Source organism: Pseudorca crassidens, chromosome 2, assembly GCF_039906515.1.
Source record: "Pseudorca crassidens isolate mPseCra1 chromosome 2, mPseCra1.hap1, whole genome shotgun sequence".
Taxonomy (NCBI): Eukaryota; Metazoa; Chordata; class Mammalia; order Artiodactyla; family Delphinidae; genus Pseudorca; species Pseudorca crassidens.
Window position 1 is genome coordinate 185,049,626 of NC_090297.1, and position 18,159 is coordinate 185,067,784.

Below are 18,159 nucleotides of genomic sequence, written 5' to 3' on the forward strand. Positions count from 1 at the left end.
CAGTATGTTTCTCCCATGTCTGAAGAACTCTGAAGATACATACAAGATTATTTTCAAAATGTGAGGCTGGAGCCGCCAGAGGCTGAACAGCCATCGAGTGAATGACTGCTTGTCCCGTGAAGCGGAGAGTGGTACACTTCCACGAATTACTTAGTTAAAATACCCCCCTGCTGTACAAGTGTGATGTGAGCTCTCAGGATGACTGCTTCCAATCTCTTTTGTTTTGGCCGCAGCCTCCTGACCAGCTGTGGACTATTACCTGAGCACATTGGAAGAAACCCCCAGAAGATGTTGGGGGGATGAGTTTTCTTCGCCCACAGGGTTACAATAGATGTTTTGCACTTCAGGTTGTGGCGCCTTGATGCTACTTTTGACTTAGAGACCTTCTTTCTTGGCAGCCTTTGCTTCTGCCACGAGGTGCTTGAGTCAAAGATAAGCTCCAGGGGGCCTATTAATAATGCTTGAAATAGACTGGGATAAGAAATGTCTCAAAGATTAGGCCTACTCTGGTGAAAGCCTCGGAAACTGATGCAGTCTAAGCAAACTTGGGCAAATAAATTAAGATTTGGTGTGTATGTAGAGCCGTCAATGAAAAGGGCGTTAATCTGATTATGTAACCCTTGGAAGCACATGTTTGCTCACAGAGGAATTCCCGTTTTATTTATGTGTGTATATTACAGGGCATGAAATGTGGGCTAATAATTCTGTGTGGGCTGGTGCTTTTAAAATTTTCCTTTTATTTGTTTATTTATTTTGTAAGGTCGATTATTAGCACCTATCTTGTATCCTTAGCATTATGATCTTGGGTACTGTAGGTCCAGGTACAGGCTCTTAGAACTGTATCTACCAAATTATCAGGGTACTGAGAGGCAAGTGCTTGCCTTTGGAAAGGAGGTTTTCTGGGACTTGTTGAAATGATGCCCGCTCTTCCTTCAGAGTGTATTACATTGGCACATATGTTTATGCGGGTGTGGGGAGGGCACCGATGTCAGTACACGTGTATCTTAACACTAGGTCAGGCTGATCAGTCTTCATTTGGAGGGATACCTAGGAGACTAGAATGATACTGTGCTTGACTCAGAATTCAGGTTGGTTTTGTAACAGTCTTAGAGTCAACGTTTGGACCCTCAGGGTCACCCCAGACTGGAATTCAACTCCTAGCAGCCTCTGTCATTCTAGAGCTGCCTCAATCTGACCCTGTATCCTCAGGGAAATGAAAATTATCTATTTCCCTGGAAGAGAGGTGGAGGTAGGGATAGATGAGGGAAGGAAGAAAGACAGAGCAGTTTATATTCAGAGTGAGACAGAAGAACACTAAGATGATTACATGTTCAATTCAATTCCAAATAGTATGTATGTGTGCCGACTTATAAAACTTGTATGCTTTTTTTAATTGGGGTGTAATTGACATTTAACATTATATTAGTTTCAGGTGCACAGCATTTGCTTCAATATTTGTGTGCACTGTGGAATGATCACGGTAATAAATCTAGTCACCATGCAAAGTTAGTTTTTTTTCCCTTGTGATGAGAAATTTTAAGATACACTTTCTTGGCGACTTTCAAATATGCACTACAATGTTATTGAGTGTAATCACCTTGCAGTACATTACATCCCTGTGATTTATTTATTTATTTAACTTTTTATTTTGTTTTGGAGAATAGTTGATTAACAATGTTGTGATAGTTTCAGGTGTACAGCAGAGTGATTCAGTTATACATATACATGCATCCACTCCTTTTTCAAATTCTTTTCCCATTTAACTTGTCACATAATATTGAGCAGAGTTCCCTGTGCTATTCAGTAAGTCCCTGTGGGTTATCCACTTTAAGTATAGCAGTGAGTACATGTCAGTCCCAAGCTCCCTAACTATCCCTTCCCCCACCCTTCCTCCCTGGTGACCATAAGTTCATTCTCTAAGTCTGTGAGTCTGTTTCCGATGACTTGTTTATTTTATAACTAGAATAAAACTAGTATTCTTAATCTTTTCTCTTTTATTCCAAGTTCATTATTTACTTGTCTTATAGTTCCATGTGTGAAGGGACTTATCCTGTATATTGGTGAATTTTGCTTAGTGTTAGGGGCACAAGGTAATCTGGGATTAAGAAAACGTGTTGGCGTCTTTCTTATTGTGGATCTAGAACAGTCATCCTGAGTCATTTTGGTAGTTTACCTCTTCACATTGGTTAATAGGAGGCCTTCAGAACATGTTGGCCACCTGGCCACTTGCCTTATGAGTATTTGTCTCAAGTTGCCGTGCCATAATGGAACTCAAAGCCAGATTTGGAAATTAGGTTTATTTTGATGGTGGTTTTTTTTGGGGGGGGGTTGGGGGAGTACAGATGCAAGTGACTTGTATTTGTTCCCTAACCAAATTTTTGTTCCCCATTCTTAAAGTCCTGTAGAGTAGCTATATACTATCGTTTGGGCTTTGGAATCTTCTCAGTGAGTATTTTCCAATAGCCAAGCTGTAGTTTGTGTGTAGATGGCGCACAGTTCTGCTAAAGGTAGAGGGCTGGACAGGTCTTATTGGTAAATTAAAATTGAGTCCCTGCTTATTTTTACATTTTTAAATTAAAGTGTACTTTATATACAGTAAAATTCACCTTTTACAAATGTAGAGTTCTGACAAGTGCACACAGCTGTGTACCCACCACAGTCATGATACGGAGCACGTTCGTTGCGCCCAGGGTTGCTCTGTGCTCGCGGCCGGCTCCTCCTCCCGCCCCCAGCCCTTGGCAGCCCTTCCTCAGTTTCCTGTTCCTGTAGCCACGATGCCATGTAGACGGATCGTACAGTATGGAGCCTTTTGAATCTGGCTGCTTTCGTTTGCTGTCATGTGTTGAGGTTCATCCATGTTGTTGTGTGTGTCTGTAGCGCATTGGTCTTTATTGCCGAGAGATGTTCCGAAACGTATGGATGGACCACAGTTTGTTTATCCGCTCACCAGTTGAAGGACGTTGAGGTTATTTACAGTTTCTGGTAATAATGAATAAAGCCACCATAAACATTTGCATACACATTTTTGTGTGAACATAATTTTTCATTTCTCTTGGTTATATTCCTAGGAGTGGGGCAACTGCATCACGTGGTAATGAACGTTTAACTTTAAAGGAAGCTGCCAAGCTGTTTCCCAAAGTGGCCCCACCATTTTGCTTCCAAACAGCAGTGTCTGAGTTCTGGTTGCTTCCCGTCCTTACCAGTACTTTGTGTTTTTTTTTTTTAAGCCATATTAATAGTCATGTAGTGGTGAGTCATTTCCAATGACAGTTATAATACTAGTAGTAGTCGTAGTGGCAGCAGCAGTAGGTGGTAAAAGTACTGATCATAGCTCCCACTATTTATGATGCTATTTACTCTGAGCCAGGGACTGTTCTGTGTTCTTCTGATATGTTAACTCGTGAGTAATACTCAGAAGAACTCACGAGATATGTACTTTATCATTGTCTGGATTTTACAGAGATGGGGAAACTGAGACACTGTCCAGGGTCACACAGGTAATGAATTGCAGAGCTGGAATTTATTTAAGCTCAGATCCCCAGTGGACACCGGGAACCGCGTGCAGTGTGGAACCCTGTATGTACGTACCCCGGGTGGGTTGGAGTGCTGACCCTGCGAGAGAAAGCCTGTGTGTGTCTTTACAGCCGGTCCTGCATTGCCAGGGCTCCACATCTGTGGATCCAACCACCTGGGTATCGTCCAGTGCTGTAGTACATGTTTATTGAAAACATCTGCCTATAAGTGGACCTGCACAGTTCAAACCCCTGCTGTTCAAGGGTCCATGGTACTGTTATTTCCTTACTGACGGGTGGGCAGTGTATGCAGACTGGGTGTTCTGGACAGGGTGGGGCGGAGCGGGTGGACGGGAGAGTTCATCAGCTATTCTGAACGGCAGTCAATTTAAAACTTAGGGATTGCTTATTTCTGGAATTTTCCATTTGGTATTTTCTGACAACAGGTGACTGAGGAAAGTGAAACCAGGGCTAAGGAGGGGGAACTACTGTATATGTTTGCTGATAGGCACAGTTTCTGCCGTCAAGGAACTCAGTCTGGTTTGGAGATAGATAAATAAAAAAACAATTCCTTTTAGAGGGGTACATTCTATGATTCACTCCTAAGTGGAGGGACAGAGGAAGGCAGTTCAGGGTGAGAGGCAGGAATGGGTGTGGTGTGTAGGCAGAGGGCGCAGGGGAGTCGCGATGGACGTGTCGGGAGGGGTGGGGATGGGGGGGATGCAATCCTTAGTAGAGAACGGTGGGTTTGAGCAGGAGAGGTAACCCAACCATAGCAGTGTTTTAGGAATAGGAAGCTGTAATTGGATTTCAGAATGGATGGAGGGACAGAGATGAAGGAACCAGCTGAGAGAATAGAGAAGAGAAGAGAAAAGTGTAATACAGTTCTAGCCTGAGTCTGAGAGACTTGTGTTATTCAGACAGGAATAGGATTCAGTCTCGCATTGGACTGAGCTGCTCTGAAGACATCCACATAGAAATATCCTGTCGACATCTGTGTGATTCAAGGCCCGTCATCACCTCCCATCTGGGCTCCGGTTCTCTCACATTTAAAATGAGAGACTTGGATATTAGCATAAAGGTGAGAGTTGAAGCGATGAGTGTGAAGGGGATGGGGTAAAAATAAGAGGAGAGCAAAAAGCACAATGCGGTGGCAGCAGAGGAGGCAGAAGTTCCGGTTAGAGCTGTAGGGTAGGTGGTAGGTGGAGTGATGCCCCTCAGGACCTAATCCTCAGGACCTGTGGCTCTTACCTTACCTGGTAACAGGGCCTTTGCAAATGTGACTAAATTTAGGATCTCGCGCTGGGAAGATTTGCCTGGATTATCCAGATGAGCCCAATGTCATCTGAAGGGTCTTTGTGAAAGGAGGCAGAACGGTCAGTAGTAGGAGATGTGATGGCAGAAATGAGGCTGGAGCCGTTGAGGAAAGGGCCAAGAGACAAGGTGGGCGGGCAGCCTCGCGCAGCTGAAAAGGGCGCGGGGACAGAGTCCTCCCTCAGAGCCTCCAGAAGGAGCTGGCCCCGCCGGTGAGACTGACTTTAGACTTCTGACCTCCAGATCTGTGAGACGGTGAATACATGTACTTTTAAGGCACTGAGTTTATGATCATTTGTTGCAGCAGCAAGAGGAAACTAATGCAAAGGAGAACCGAGAAAGCACAGTGATACTGAGGAGTTTCAGGAATGAATGGTCAATAATGTAAAAGGAAATGGAGGAAGAGGCCTGAAAAAAACTTAGATTTGGTCATTTATAATTTTTGAAAGAGCAGTTTCAGTGGGAAGGTGTTTTGAGGACTATTCATGGAGATTATATGACATTTTTACTATTAGGGATAACTTGTTAGTCTTTCTGTTGACTTTTGGAAGGGGGAAAAAAAAAGATCTACCATCAGTGTGATTACAGCTGTAAATTAGGGCCCAAAGTATATGAGAAGACTCCTAAAAGGCTGGTTTCCGGTTAGTTCAAGAGGTTTCATAATTTATGAGTTACGAATATTTTAGGATATTAAACCTGGCACTAGAGGCAGGAAGGTTGCATTCCTGTTACTGAAGGGCTGACTAGCTAGTTTAGGTTATTTTATTTCCCAGTTCTGCTTTGGCCCATTTCCCACTCATTAGCACTGTCACTGGAAGGCAGCCTTAGTGGAGCCGTGACAGGGAGGTTAGTGCCAGCAAACTGTTTCACCTGCTGTTTATTCTTTCACATTCATTTACTGAATGAATAGATGTGCCGGACTCTGTGCTTCTTGTTACATAGCAATTGATACATCTTAGAATCTAAATAGAATTTGGGGAATGCTCTCCAGAATACCTGGTTACTATTATCATTTATAATAGGAAATTGGCAATGTAGTGATTTCCTTTCTTCCTTCCTTTCTCTTTCTTTCTTTCTTTCTTTCTCTCTCTTTCTTTCTTTCATTTTTGGCTGCATTGGGTCTTCGTTGCTGCACACGGGCTTTCTCTAGTTGGGGTGAGCGAGGGGTACTCTTCCTTGCGGTGTGCGGGCTTCTCATTGCCGTGGCTTCTCTTGTTGCAGAGCATGGGCTCTAGGCGCGGGCTTCAGTAGTTGTGGCACATGGGCTCAGTAGTTGTGGCACACGGGGCTTAGTTGCTCGGCTGCATGTGGGATCTTCCTGGACCAGGGCTCGAACCTTGTGTCCCCTGCATTGGCAGGTGGATTCCCAACCACTGCACCACCAGGGAAGTCCCATGTAGTGATTTTCTATTTTAGCATTCTGGCTTTTGGAGGTTGGAGGGGAGTATTACATTCATCAGCATTTGCAACTGTTTTCATCTGTACTTGAGGATGAAAATGATCCTGTTTTCCTAAAGATGGTGGAAGAGGGAAGTTTGAGATCTTTAATTAATCTTTAGTGGTTCAATAAATCCAGATAAACGATCTCGACCCAGAGTTTTGTATAAGGCAAAGAATTGAAAACACATTTGGGTTACTAAACAAAGCTCGCTCAAATTGTTGACTCTTTTTGGCTTTGAATTTATTTCTTTTTCTGCTTTTGAAGTATAATTTAAAAATGTTTCTTAGATTTTAGATTGTAACCAGTTTGAGTAAATTTGGGGGGCTTGAAGTTTTATCAGGCACGCAGAGTGTGTATTTGTTTCGTAAGTCAAGTTAATTGGAAAACTGAAGCCTTAGTTTTCAATATTGAAAATTGATCTGTATGTAGTTTCTGATGCAGTGTTGTACTACATTGTACTTATGGAATGGGTTTATGTAAGAATTTAGAAAAGATTTAGTTCTTAGTATACTTAAACATCATAATACTGTGGCAATCTGTTGGAATCATGTTCTAATGCAATTTTCGGAAAATATTTTACAGTGCCACGCTCTGAATATCCATGATATATCTGGAAAAACCTGGCTTTTACATATGAATTTTTGGTCTAGTGACCTACTTTCTTTTCGTTTTTAAACTTTTAAATTATGGAATATTTCAAAATACAAAAATAGAATAGTATAATGAATTCTCAAAAGTTGTCAACTCATTCCCAGTCTTGTTTCATTTTTAGATCCTTCGCTCCCCATCCCCAATATACTGGATTATTTTACAGCCAATCCTAATTATCACATAATTTTATTTGTAAATATGTATTTGTAAGAGATAGGAATTTAAATAAAAACAATTACAATTTCATTAACACACCTGGTATTCAGTAGTGTTTAAATTTCCCTGGTGGTTCATGAATTTTTTTTTTTTTTTTTTTTTTACTGTTGGTTTATTCAAATAAGGTCTGCATTGGTTCATAGGTACCTTAAGACTCTCTTAATCTATAGTTTCCTCCTCGTTTTTTTTCCTCTGCATTTTATTTGTTGAAAAACTGAATTATTTGTACTGTAGAGTTTCCCACAATCTTGATTCTGCTGACTGCATGCTTATAATGTTAACATGTTCCTTTGTCTCCTGTATTTTCTATAAACTGATGATAAGATCCAGAGATTTGATCTGATTCAGATTTGAATTTTTTGGCAAGAGTACATCATAGGTGGTGGTATATACTTCTGTCAGGAGGTACCTAATATCAAGTTATCTCTTTGTGGTTTAGTGGCCATTGGTGGCCTAAACAGAATTTTGAAGTTTCAAGCCAGCCTTGACTAGACCTGAATTCTATTAATCAATACATTCTTCTAATCATCATCACATCTCCCTGTGTTGACCTTCTACTCGGGATACCAAATATCGGTTCAAAGCGTGTAAATTGTGAACCTTGTGAATAAAGTGGCTCATACAGGTCAGTGTAGTGTATTGACTGTTGCACGGCTTGACGTGGGGCTCGGCAAATATAGATCAGTGCCTTCGTGTGTAAAGATTTGTCAGTGACGATGACCGTGGGGTAAACTTTATCGCCTTTTCAAATCTGTTTCATTAACTCTTAGCTGAAGTTCCCCCTATTTTGATATACTGTTCAAAGTTCTGGTTCAGTACTGTGGTTTCTTGCCCCCCAATGTCACCACCAGCCCTTGAGCTTTATCATAAAAGAAAACTTCGAAGGAAAGGATCCAAAGAAAACTAAAAGTAGAGTAAATTGGCTGTACGGGGAGAAGAGAGACTTCCTTCCCAGGGCCCTGCCTTATAAGGGGGGAGGCGGGAAGAGAGGAGTGTCCATTCTGGGTGTATCGGTCAGCTGTGGGCAGATGATGCGCTCATCTTTGAAAATGGAAGTGACATTTGGAACATTCAAATGGAGACTGGGTTGGTCGGCAAGGAGAGGTCTGCCCTTCTAGTTGAATGGGAATTTCACAGCAGGGTGTATTGTTTTACAGACTGTGTTTTATTTATATGGGGCATTTCATGGGAAGCAGGTTTACTCTCTTTCTGCTTCTCTGCAGCATTTTTCCAGGTGTCTTTTTTTAGTTAGTTATTTTTATTCTTTCATTCATTCATTTTAAAAGTCGGCTGGCCTAGCTATGAGATGTGGCTCTAAAGTGCCAAACACATTATGTTTGGGTCCTTTGGATGCAGCTTCACAGTTTTGTGATCATGCCTCTCGTATTGAGGCATGTTTAGATTGTCCCCTCTTGACGGTAAATAGCATGGAAAATGAGGTCAGAAGAATGACTCATCTCACTGTAAATCACCAGGGGTGATGGAAATGGTTCTGAAGGGTCACCAAGCTGCTTTTCATCTGCTGAGAGCCTTCTTCCCTGCTGGAGAGCTCCCGCAGCACAGGGGCCAGGTGAAAAGGCCCATCCATTCGCGTCTCCCGACTGCCGCGCTGGGCACAGGACTGGCGTCAGGAGAGTCTTCCTGCTGGGACTCTCAGTGCTCAGTGGGTATTTGTGGCAGGCATGGACTCATGGTCATGGTTGGCACCAGTTGTCAGGTGCAAGGAGACGCTGTGTGCCTTGCTTAAGCTCTTTCTTTGCTAACGCCCGTCCCCGACAGGATCACCAAGGCTCAAGGGTTTTGAATGGGAAATAACTTTGAAGCATAAGTCAGTATCTACATTATTGTTACGAAGGCTATTACTGTATCTTCTTTTTCTTTTTTTTTTTAAATATCAAAAGAAGAGAAATTTCCCGTTCTGTCTCCATGACGCACTTCTGTGGTTTGGATCTTTAAAAATTTAAATGATCCTTTATTAAGTTTTTTTGGGTTTTTTTTTGGCCAAGTATTTATTGAGTACTTCTTAGATGCCAGATCCTATAGTAGATGCTGGGATACAAAGATGGCATAGTCCCTGCCCTCGGATTGGGAAACTCACAGGTTTAAACACAGAGTCTAGTCCATATTGCTCCTGTTAAGCGTTGACTCCATTTCCTATTACCCTGTTCATAGGAAAAGTGCAGAGAGAGTGTTGATCATTATCTACAATTTGCCTTTGTATATTTTTAGATAATCAGCCTTCTCTGATCCAGTCTTCTTTATTCTGATCTAATACCCATCCCTTTATTTAAGATCAGTTTCCGAATCATTAATCATTTTGCTGTCTCTTCTGTGGATTTCCTAGCTCTGCAGCTCCCTTTGGCCTCACTGGCTCAAGGGTAAGAGTCAGTAATGGCTTCAGCTCTGGGGGCTACCACTAGGGGAAAAGACTTGTTAGAGGGGCACTTTAATGCAGAGTTGCAGGACTGGCCATATATATTGTTTTGTTATAGGATTATCAAGTTTCAGGACACCATAGCAGAAAGAACCTTAGAGGACAACATCTTATCCACCTTTGTCATTTTTACAAATGAGCAATCTGAGGCCTGGAAAGCAGCTGAAAGAGTACCGTAAGCACGGAACAGAAATAAAATATGATGAAATGTTTTATTTATAAAACAAGTCAGATTTCTGCTTGATATTCTTCTCTGTCTCTGAAAATGTGGTTGTTTGCAAGATAACTTCAAGAAAAAGCAGAATGTTCTCTAACTCCTTTTGAACTTTTGAAGAAGGATGATACCATATGGTTGTATTTCTCTTTAAAAAACTTCAATATAATAGAAACATCATGGGATAATTATTCACATTCCAAGAAAATGAATCTAAGAGTTCTTTTAAGTATTGGTTTCCCATTTGACTTATTCATCTGTATATTTACTGCTAAGCAACATAACATTAAAATGAAATTATATAAAAGAAAAAACAATTCATTAGTACACCATTAGTACACAAAATGATTAAGATTATGAGCTTTGGAATCGGATATACCTGGGTTGTAATCCTGGTTTTGCTACTTACCTAAGCTTTGTGTTAAGCTATCTGAACTCAGTGCCTGATTCTTAGGAGGCACTTGGTGAAGTTCCGTCAGTCCTAAGACGAAGACCACGGTATTTAACGAGGCCTTACTGTGACCCACCGGGCACTGTGTGAGCTCATCCCCTGTTATCCCTCGGAACTTGTCTCCCCCTTGTTCTGTCACACTGGCTGCCACTGCAGCCACCCTGGCCTCCCGGTTTCTCGGGAACCCCAGTTGCTGCTCTCCCTAAAAGGCCTTGCATCTCTTGTTCCTTCTGCCTGGAATCCTCTTACGTCAGATATCCCCATGGCTGGCTTTTTTTTTTCCTTTAGACTTCCGCAGAGTCTTTATTCAAATGTCACCTTTGTAGTGAAGCATTTCCTGGCCATCCTATCTAAAAATGATAGATGAACTGTCCTCACTTTCTCATTTTTAAAAATTGAGGTATATTTTACTTGTAGTAAAAATGCATAGATATTACGTCTGTAATTGATGGGTTTTGAGAGTGTATACAACCACGTGCCCATCACCCAGATCAAGAAACAGGACATTTTCATCATCCTTGGAAGTTCCTCTCGAACCTCCTTTCCCCAGGGAATCATAGTTAGGATTTCTATCATTCTGCATTAGTCTTGACTGTTCTTAAAATGGATTATATTGTGTGTACTGTTTTATGTTTGGTTTCTTCAACTGAACATGTGTTTGAGGTTTATCCATTCCTTTGTATGGCTGAGTAGTATTCCATTGTGTGACTATTCCACAATTTGCTTATCCTCCTGTTGATTGACATTTGGGTTATTTCCTCTTTTGTTGGTGTCCGTTATGAATAAAGCTGTTATGAATGTTGTTCTGTAAGTCTTTTCATAGACATATGTTTTCATTTCTCTTGGGCAAATACATAGGAATGAAATTGCTGGGTCCTAGAGTTGTAAAATTCTAACTTTATTAACAGCGTGCAGTTTTCCAGTGTGGTCGTAGCATTCTACACTGTCCTAGCCATGAATGAGAGTTCTGTTTGCTCTGCATCCTTGTTAATTTTTGATAATGTCAGTCTTTTTTTGTTGTTGTTTAGTCATTGAATATTAGTCATTCTAGTATTTGTGTATTGTTATCTCATTGTGGTTTTAATTTGCATTTAGTGACTAATAATGTTGAATACCTTCTCAGTATTTTTTGGTCATTTGGGGGGAGAGAGAGAGAGAGAAGTGTCTAGTTCAAATCTTTGGCACTTAAAAACATTTTTTGTCTTTTTATTGATTTGTAGACATTCTTTATATTTTCTGGATATAAGTCCTTGTTTTGATATGCATTATAAATATTTTTCTCCCTGTGGCTTGTTTTGTCATGTTCTTATCTTTTTCTTTAAATAAACCTTTTATTTTAGAGTGATTTTAGAGTTACAAAAAAGTTGCAAAGCTAGTTCAGAGAGAGCTTGTATACCCGTCACCCAGCTGCCCCTAGTGTTAACATCTTACATAATGATGGCATGTTTGCCCAGACAGTATTGTGTTGTTTTATTGATGTTCTGAATGGCGTTTTCCTCATATTATCTAACCAGTTTAAGCTGCTTTTTTAAAAATTTATTTATTTATTTTTGGCCGCATTGGGTCTTCACTGCTGTGTGTGGGCCTTCTCTAGTCGTGGGGAGCAGGGGCCACTCTTAGTTGCAGTGTGCAGGCTTCTCATTGCGGTGTCTTGTCTTGTTGTGGAGCACAGGCTCTAGGCGCGTGGGCTTCAGTAGTTGTGGCACGTGGGCTCAGTACTTGTGGCTCGTGGGCTCTAGAGCGCAGGCTCAGTAGTTGTGACACACGGGCCTAGTTGCTCCGCGGCATGTGGGATCTTCCCAGACCGGGGCATTGAACCTGCGTCCCCTGCATTGGCAGGCGGACTCTCAACCACTGCGCCACTAGGGAAGTCCCTGGCAGGCGGATTCATTTGTTTTTTTCTTTTGTTGTTTGTGCTTTTAATATCATATCTAAGAAGTGATTGACTAATCCAAGGTCACAAATATTCACATCTATATTTTCTTCTAAGAGTTTTATAGTTTTAGTTACTACATTTTGGTCGTGGATCCATTCTGAGTTAGTTTTTCATATGGTGTGAGGTAGAGCTCCAACTTCATTCTTTTGCATGCAGATGTCCAGGTGCCTCAGCACCATTTGTTGCAAAAACTCTAAAGTTTAAACCTTTCCTTTTCTGGTCTGCATTTTCTGACCAGAACCTCAAAGAGTGTTGAATAATAATAGTGATGGAAGGCATCTTCCATCTGTTGTCTTTCTTTATTTAGGATGTCTGTCATATGTCTCCATTAAATATGATGTTTACTTTGTTTTTAATAGCTTCTTTTGGTTAAGCAATTTATTTCTAGTTAAGGTTTTTAAAAACCTTTTTTATTGCAAAATTTAATACACATACAGAAAAGTATATGTAAAACAAAAATATATAGTCAATGGATTTTTATAAAGCAAAGGCCTGAGTTACCATCACCTTGGTCAAGAAATGAAAGATTATTTGCTAACTGTTCTAAGATCAGGAATGAATATTAATTTTTTGATATCTTTGATGTTAGAGCCATTAGTTAATAACCCTGGGAAGTTTAAAAGGTATTTGAGTCATGTCACACATAGTATGCTTTAAAAGTGCCTCTGGGCTTCCGTGGTGGCGCAGTGGTTAAGAATCTGCCTGCTAATGCAGGGGACACAGGTTCGAGCCCTGGTCCGGGAAGATCCCACGTGCCACGGAGCAACTAAGTCCGTGTGCCACAACTACTGAGCCTGTGCTGTAGAGCCTGCGAGCCACAACTACTGAAGCCTGTGCGCCTAGAGCACGGGCTCCGCAACAAGAGAAGCCACCACGGTAAGAAGCCCGCGCACCACAACGAAGAGTAGCCCCCGCTCGCCGCAACTAGAGAAAGCCCGCGTGCAGCAACGAAGACCCAACACAGCCAGAAAAAAAGTGCCTTTTCCCCCCAGAAAAGTGCCAGTTATCAACTGTAGTTTAGCTGAGCCACTGAGGCTGCCGTGATTTAACATTTCCAGGAAGATCTGTTTTTCTCCTCAGCTTTGTAAGGGCCATCCACCTGCATTCTCGTTGTCTGTCCTTGGATGGCTCACAGGTACCTCAAACCCAGCATATTCACGGGTTCCTGTGTTTCCTCTCTCAGTAAATGGCACCTCCCTCTACCCAGCTGTTATGCGAAACCTGGGTAACATCTGTGGCTCCTTATTTTTCTTGATTCGCTTGTTCACAGTTATTGTGTGTTAGGTGCTTATTAGGCCTGAGGGTGCGCAGGGAACAAAACAGACATGGTCCTCTCGTGAGCTTCCAGCCATCAGGTCCTGCGGATTCATCTCCTACATGTCTCTTGAGTCTGTCTGCTTTCATTTGGTCTCTTTTTCATTACTTTAGTTCAAGCCTTTATCTCTCACCTGGGTAATAGAAATAGTCTGCTGAGTGGTTTCCCCGCTTCTCCTCGTTTCCTCTGTTTCCTATACTTCAGCCAAGAGTTGCTGAACATTGCATACTTCCCTTAAAACTGTTAAGTGGTTGGCATTGCCCTGTTCTCTAGTCTCCTTCTCACCATTTCCAACTTTGGATTCTGTGCTGCAGCTACATTGATTGTCTTTCATTCCCTCAGTTATGGTGTGTTCTCTTGTCTCCCCTTTCCCAACCTTATTGTCTCTCCTCTTTGCCTGCCCACCTTTCAGGTCTCAGATTCAAGATCGTTGCTTCTAATTCCCCCCGCCACCCCGTGGCTTACCCATACTCTGTTTTCCCATGTTAGGTGCTTCTCCTATGCTTTCCCTTGGTATCTTATAGCTTACCTGTCATGGCACTTGACATATAGTCTTATAGTTTCTCATTTAATTGTCTGTCTTCCCCTAACTAGACTGTAAGCTCTGAGAGGCCAGGGACTGTGCCTAACTTATTCACCATTATGTTAGCTGCATCCACCATAATATCTATTCAATTTTAGACATTGGGAATAACTATTTATTCAGTGAATGAATTCATGAGAAGAAGCTGGTGGTGGCAAGGGAGGGGCAGTGAGTTGTTCCAGAGACTAATTTAATGAGAATAATCAGAATTGGAATTTGGGTTCCTATTTATAACTTTCTTTGCTGCAAAGTATATGATTTTCTTTCTTAATAATTGATTCTTATTTTAGATATTTTTTGTTTTGTTAAACTTTGCTTGGTTAGGTCTTAGAGATAATTAGGAATTGGATATCATGTTCTTACGGATTTTAAAGACCAGCAGAGCAAGGAGGAGAGCATAAAGCAGGATTTTAGATGCTGAAAATATTGCAGCATTTAGAGCCTTGACCTACAAGCAGTATGTCGACATGAGAAGTGCAGCTGTTAGGAGTGTCTCTGATATAGAAAGTGTTTGCAAAGCTCAGACGATTTGCTGTATTAGAAGTACTACAGCTTTTATATCAGCTTGAAGCAAACTCTAAATTGAATGAATTGGTACAAATATCAGAGTTGTAATAAGAATAAAACAGATGTTTTTTTAGTACAGTTTGGGGATTGGAATGTAAATTCGGTCTTGTACGTAAAGATAAAAGACTTGCATCCTTTTAGAAATTATATGTGAATTAAGTAAAATTAGTCTTTATTTTTATTTGACATAAAAATTACCCTGGAAGTTGTTGTATGTAGTAGAGTAATATGGAAAGAATCATTAAAGTTTTTTCAATATAATATAAAGATTAAATAATAAAATAGGATAACGGACCAAACCAGAATCCATCAAGGACGATGTGTCTGTTCTCTTTCTGAATGCTGGGCGCTGCTGCTCTGTGCCCCGCACGTGCTGCACGTCCAGTAGGGGAAAGAGTGAAAGAAACGTCCTCCTCCCTCAAGAACTTGTATGCCTTTGGGTGAGATGAGGCATTATTGCATGAGAAAATAATGACTAGCTGTTTAAGATGGGGTGACTGGAATGAATAGACCATTAGTGGGGGTGTTCTGAGGAAATAGGGGTTACTTTCAATTGGAAAGGGCACAGTTTCTGGCAGGTTGGGCATCTCATTACTGCTTTTTGAATAAAGAGACTGAATATTTTAGAGCAGAAGATCAATGTGAGAAGGATAGTATTTTAAATGATTAATTCGGTAAGATTGTATTGGATTGAGAATGGAGAAGCAAAAATTAAGATGCACAGTAGCTTATTAGAATAGCTTCTACAGCAATAGTGAAAAGGGGTTAAGAGAACAGTAAGGTATGAGTAGGCATGTAGGCAAAACACAGGATGTTGAGACTTACTGGATGTAGAAAGCAGGTGAAGCCAAAGTCGGAGACAATTTTAAGATTGGGAGAATAAACTGAAATTCAACAAATATTTATTAAGCATCCATTGTGTGCCAGATACTGAACTAGGTGCTGGGGGAAATGGTGAGGAAGTCCCCTCTGGTGCAGCTTTTTCTCTACACTGTGCTGTGACAGACACGGGGAAGGCACGAGGAAGCTGATGCGGGGCAGAAGCAGAGCTTAGCTTCAGGCGTTTACAGCTTGAGGGAGGATTGTGAGATGCCAGACCACTAAGGTGCATTGAACACTTGGAATTCGGAGAGGAGTTTAGGGGCTGAGGTGTATTTTGAAGTCGGAACCGCTGGACTGGTGGGAAGTCCACTGTTATCACAGCCACCCTTTCATAAGTGACCCCAACTTCCTGTAGTGTGCGCTCTTCACAGCACTTACGCTGCCTCCTCCTGGCCCCGCTTTCCTAAGCTCCTCAGAGCGCAAGATGAAGTTGATCCCATTTCCTCTTGGCTGCATTACAGACATGTGGGTGTTGTATTGAAGAAGCAGCAGAGTAGTCAAGAGCGGGACTCTGGGGCCAGACCGTGCGGATTTCAGTCCTGGTCCTGCCACTTTCGAGCTTAGGCAAGTCCCCTAAAGCCTTTGTGCCTGTTTCTCCGTAGGTAGAATGAGGATGATGAGCCTTTCAAACTCATGGAGCTGTTACGAGGAGTAATTGAGTTAATGTATGTGAAGTGCTCAGAACGCTGCCTGCCACCAAGAGTGCTTATATATGTATCGGGTAAACGAAGTGAAAGGCCTTCCTCTGGGCCTTCGTTACCACCTGCCAGCGTTTTCATCATCCCCAGGGACGCCGCGTCTCATTTTCGTGCTCCAGCCACATCTTCACTTTCTTTCCTAATAAGAATGGTGACATAATTATCATTTACTCAACAACAACAACAAAGACATGTTCAGTGCCCCTGTCTGTCCCTCCAGACCCTCTCTGTTGTCATTCCTCCTTCCAGCCTCCTTTTAGAGGCTGGTACCACCCTCCCTGCCTCATCTGGAATGTACTCGGTCCACCGTCTCTTCTCGTGTGCCCCACGCGCCTCTCCCTTCCTGTCTCCTTCTTTTCTTTAAAACACCTCAAGTTGTCTCCATTCTTAAAAATAAAAATGGCCTCCAAAAGAACTTTCTCTCTTTTTCAAGCCACTGATTCATCTTTTTTTCCTTTGTCCTCAAATTCTCTTTAAGAAGTGGTGTATAACTGCTCTTCTAGTTTAATTCCTGCCATTCTACTGAGACTGCTTTCTTAAAGGTTACCACAGACTTCCTAAAGGCCTCACCTTATCATTCTTCTTAGTTTCTTTCCTTTTGGACCATTTTATAATATTTTGTCCACATGATTCCTTTTATCAGTGAAAAAACTCTTGTCCTTTGGCTTCTGAAGCATTGCTTTCCCAGCCCTTCTCTAACCTCCTGAACCAGCCTCCTGCACTTCCTTTACTCTAACCCTCCACTGCCCACTCTGTTCCCAGATGTCCATTCTCAGCCACTTTTCCATCCATCATTTCTCCATTTGTAACCTTACCCGCTCTCCCAGGGCCTCATCCGTAGCTTATGCACGAATGGTGTCCAGATCTGTCCAACCCTGACCTCTGTCTAGTTGATCTTTTTTCTGGACTCCAGATTTATATTTCTAACTGTCCACTAGACATCATGATCTAGATGTGTTACTCAGGTTTATCTTAGTCTTGGTATTTCCAGAGCAAAACTGTTTTCATGCCAGTCACAAACTTGTTCCTCCTGTCTTGTCCTCGGGGGAGGAAATTATCATCTAAGACATCGGTTCCCAGTTGTCTGTCCCACGTTGCTGCCTGACTGAGCGCACGAGAATCATCAGGGGCACGTGTTGAAGACAGAAACTCCTGAGCGCAACCCTCCAAAGCCCTTCACTCGGTAGGTCTGGGGTAGGACCCAGGGACCCTTTATTTTGTGCTTATCCATATTGGGAGTCACTGACGGAAACTGGGATTTGCTCTCTCTCCGCCTTCCCCTGTGATCTGCTGAATCATCAGGACTTGCCAGTTCTGTCTTTTAAATGTCTCCGTTCACACTGTTGGGACCCTGTTCAGGCTGTCCTCTCTCCTGTGAGCTGTAGGCGCATGTTTTCTGAGTGAGTGTTTGTGGAATAAATGAGTGCATCATTACTGTAGTGTGCTGTAGGTCTGCCTTTTTCTAATTTCGCACATTCGCAGTCCATTTTAGTAGTACCTTCAGAGTTATCTTTAAAATACCAATCTAATAATGCAACTTTAATTTAAAACATTATCAGTGGTTGCTAAATCTAACTATATACCATAGTGTTCATTAGAATACGGATGCCTGGGCCCTACCTTTGGAAATTCCAATTCGGTAGCTCTGGGGCACAGCCCAGTAATCTATATTTTTACCATGCATCGCAGGCAATTCTGATGCAGCTTTGCGTTTTGAAACCCTTGGAACGCAGGTAAGAAGGCTAACAACGTGGCATCTAAACTGTTTCCAGCCTGTCTCACCAGTTTCTCTCCCTCTGCTCCCCAGCCACACTCACAGACCTGCAGGGTTATCCCTCGCCGTTGCCCGCCCGCCCGCCCACTCCTCCTGAACTTTTGCTCGCACTTTTCTCTCTGCCTAGTTGCCCCCCTGCCCTTCTACACCTGTAAAACCCTCCTAATCCTT

The 18,159-nt window shown here is 42.1% G+C and overlaps 1 protein-coding gene across 20 annotated transcripts in view; it reads left to right on the plus strand.

Annotated features, from left to right (window-relative positions):
* The window catches only part of PPP1R12B (protein phosphatase 1 regulatory subunit 12B), a 208,429-nt gene that overhangs the window by 2,943 nt on the left and 187,327 nt on the right, over positions 1-18,159 (plus strand). Inside the window, exon 1 of one of the 20 annotated variants that reach the window (XM_067729933.1) lies at positions 4,552-4,593. The exons of the other annotated variants lie outside the window; for them this stretch is intronic. Within the exon in view, the coding sequence (XP_067586034.1) occupies positions 4,567-4,593 (27 nt within the window). The 5' untranslated portion in view covers positions 4,552-4,566. Of the gene's footprint in view, positions 1-4,551; positions 4,594-18,159 lie in introns of those variants that run through there. 20 annotated transcript variants of the gene reach the window in all.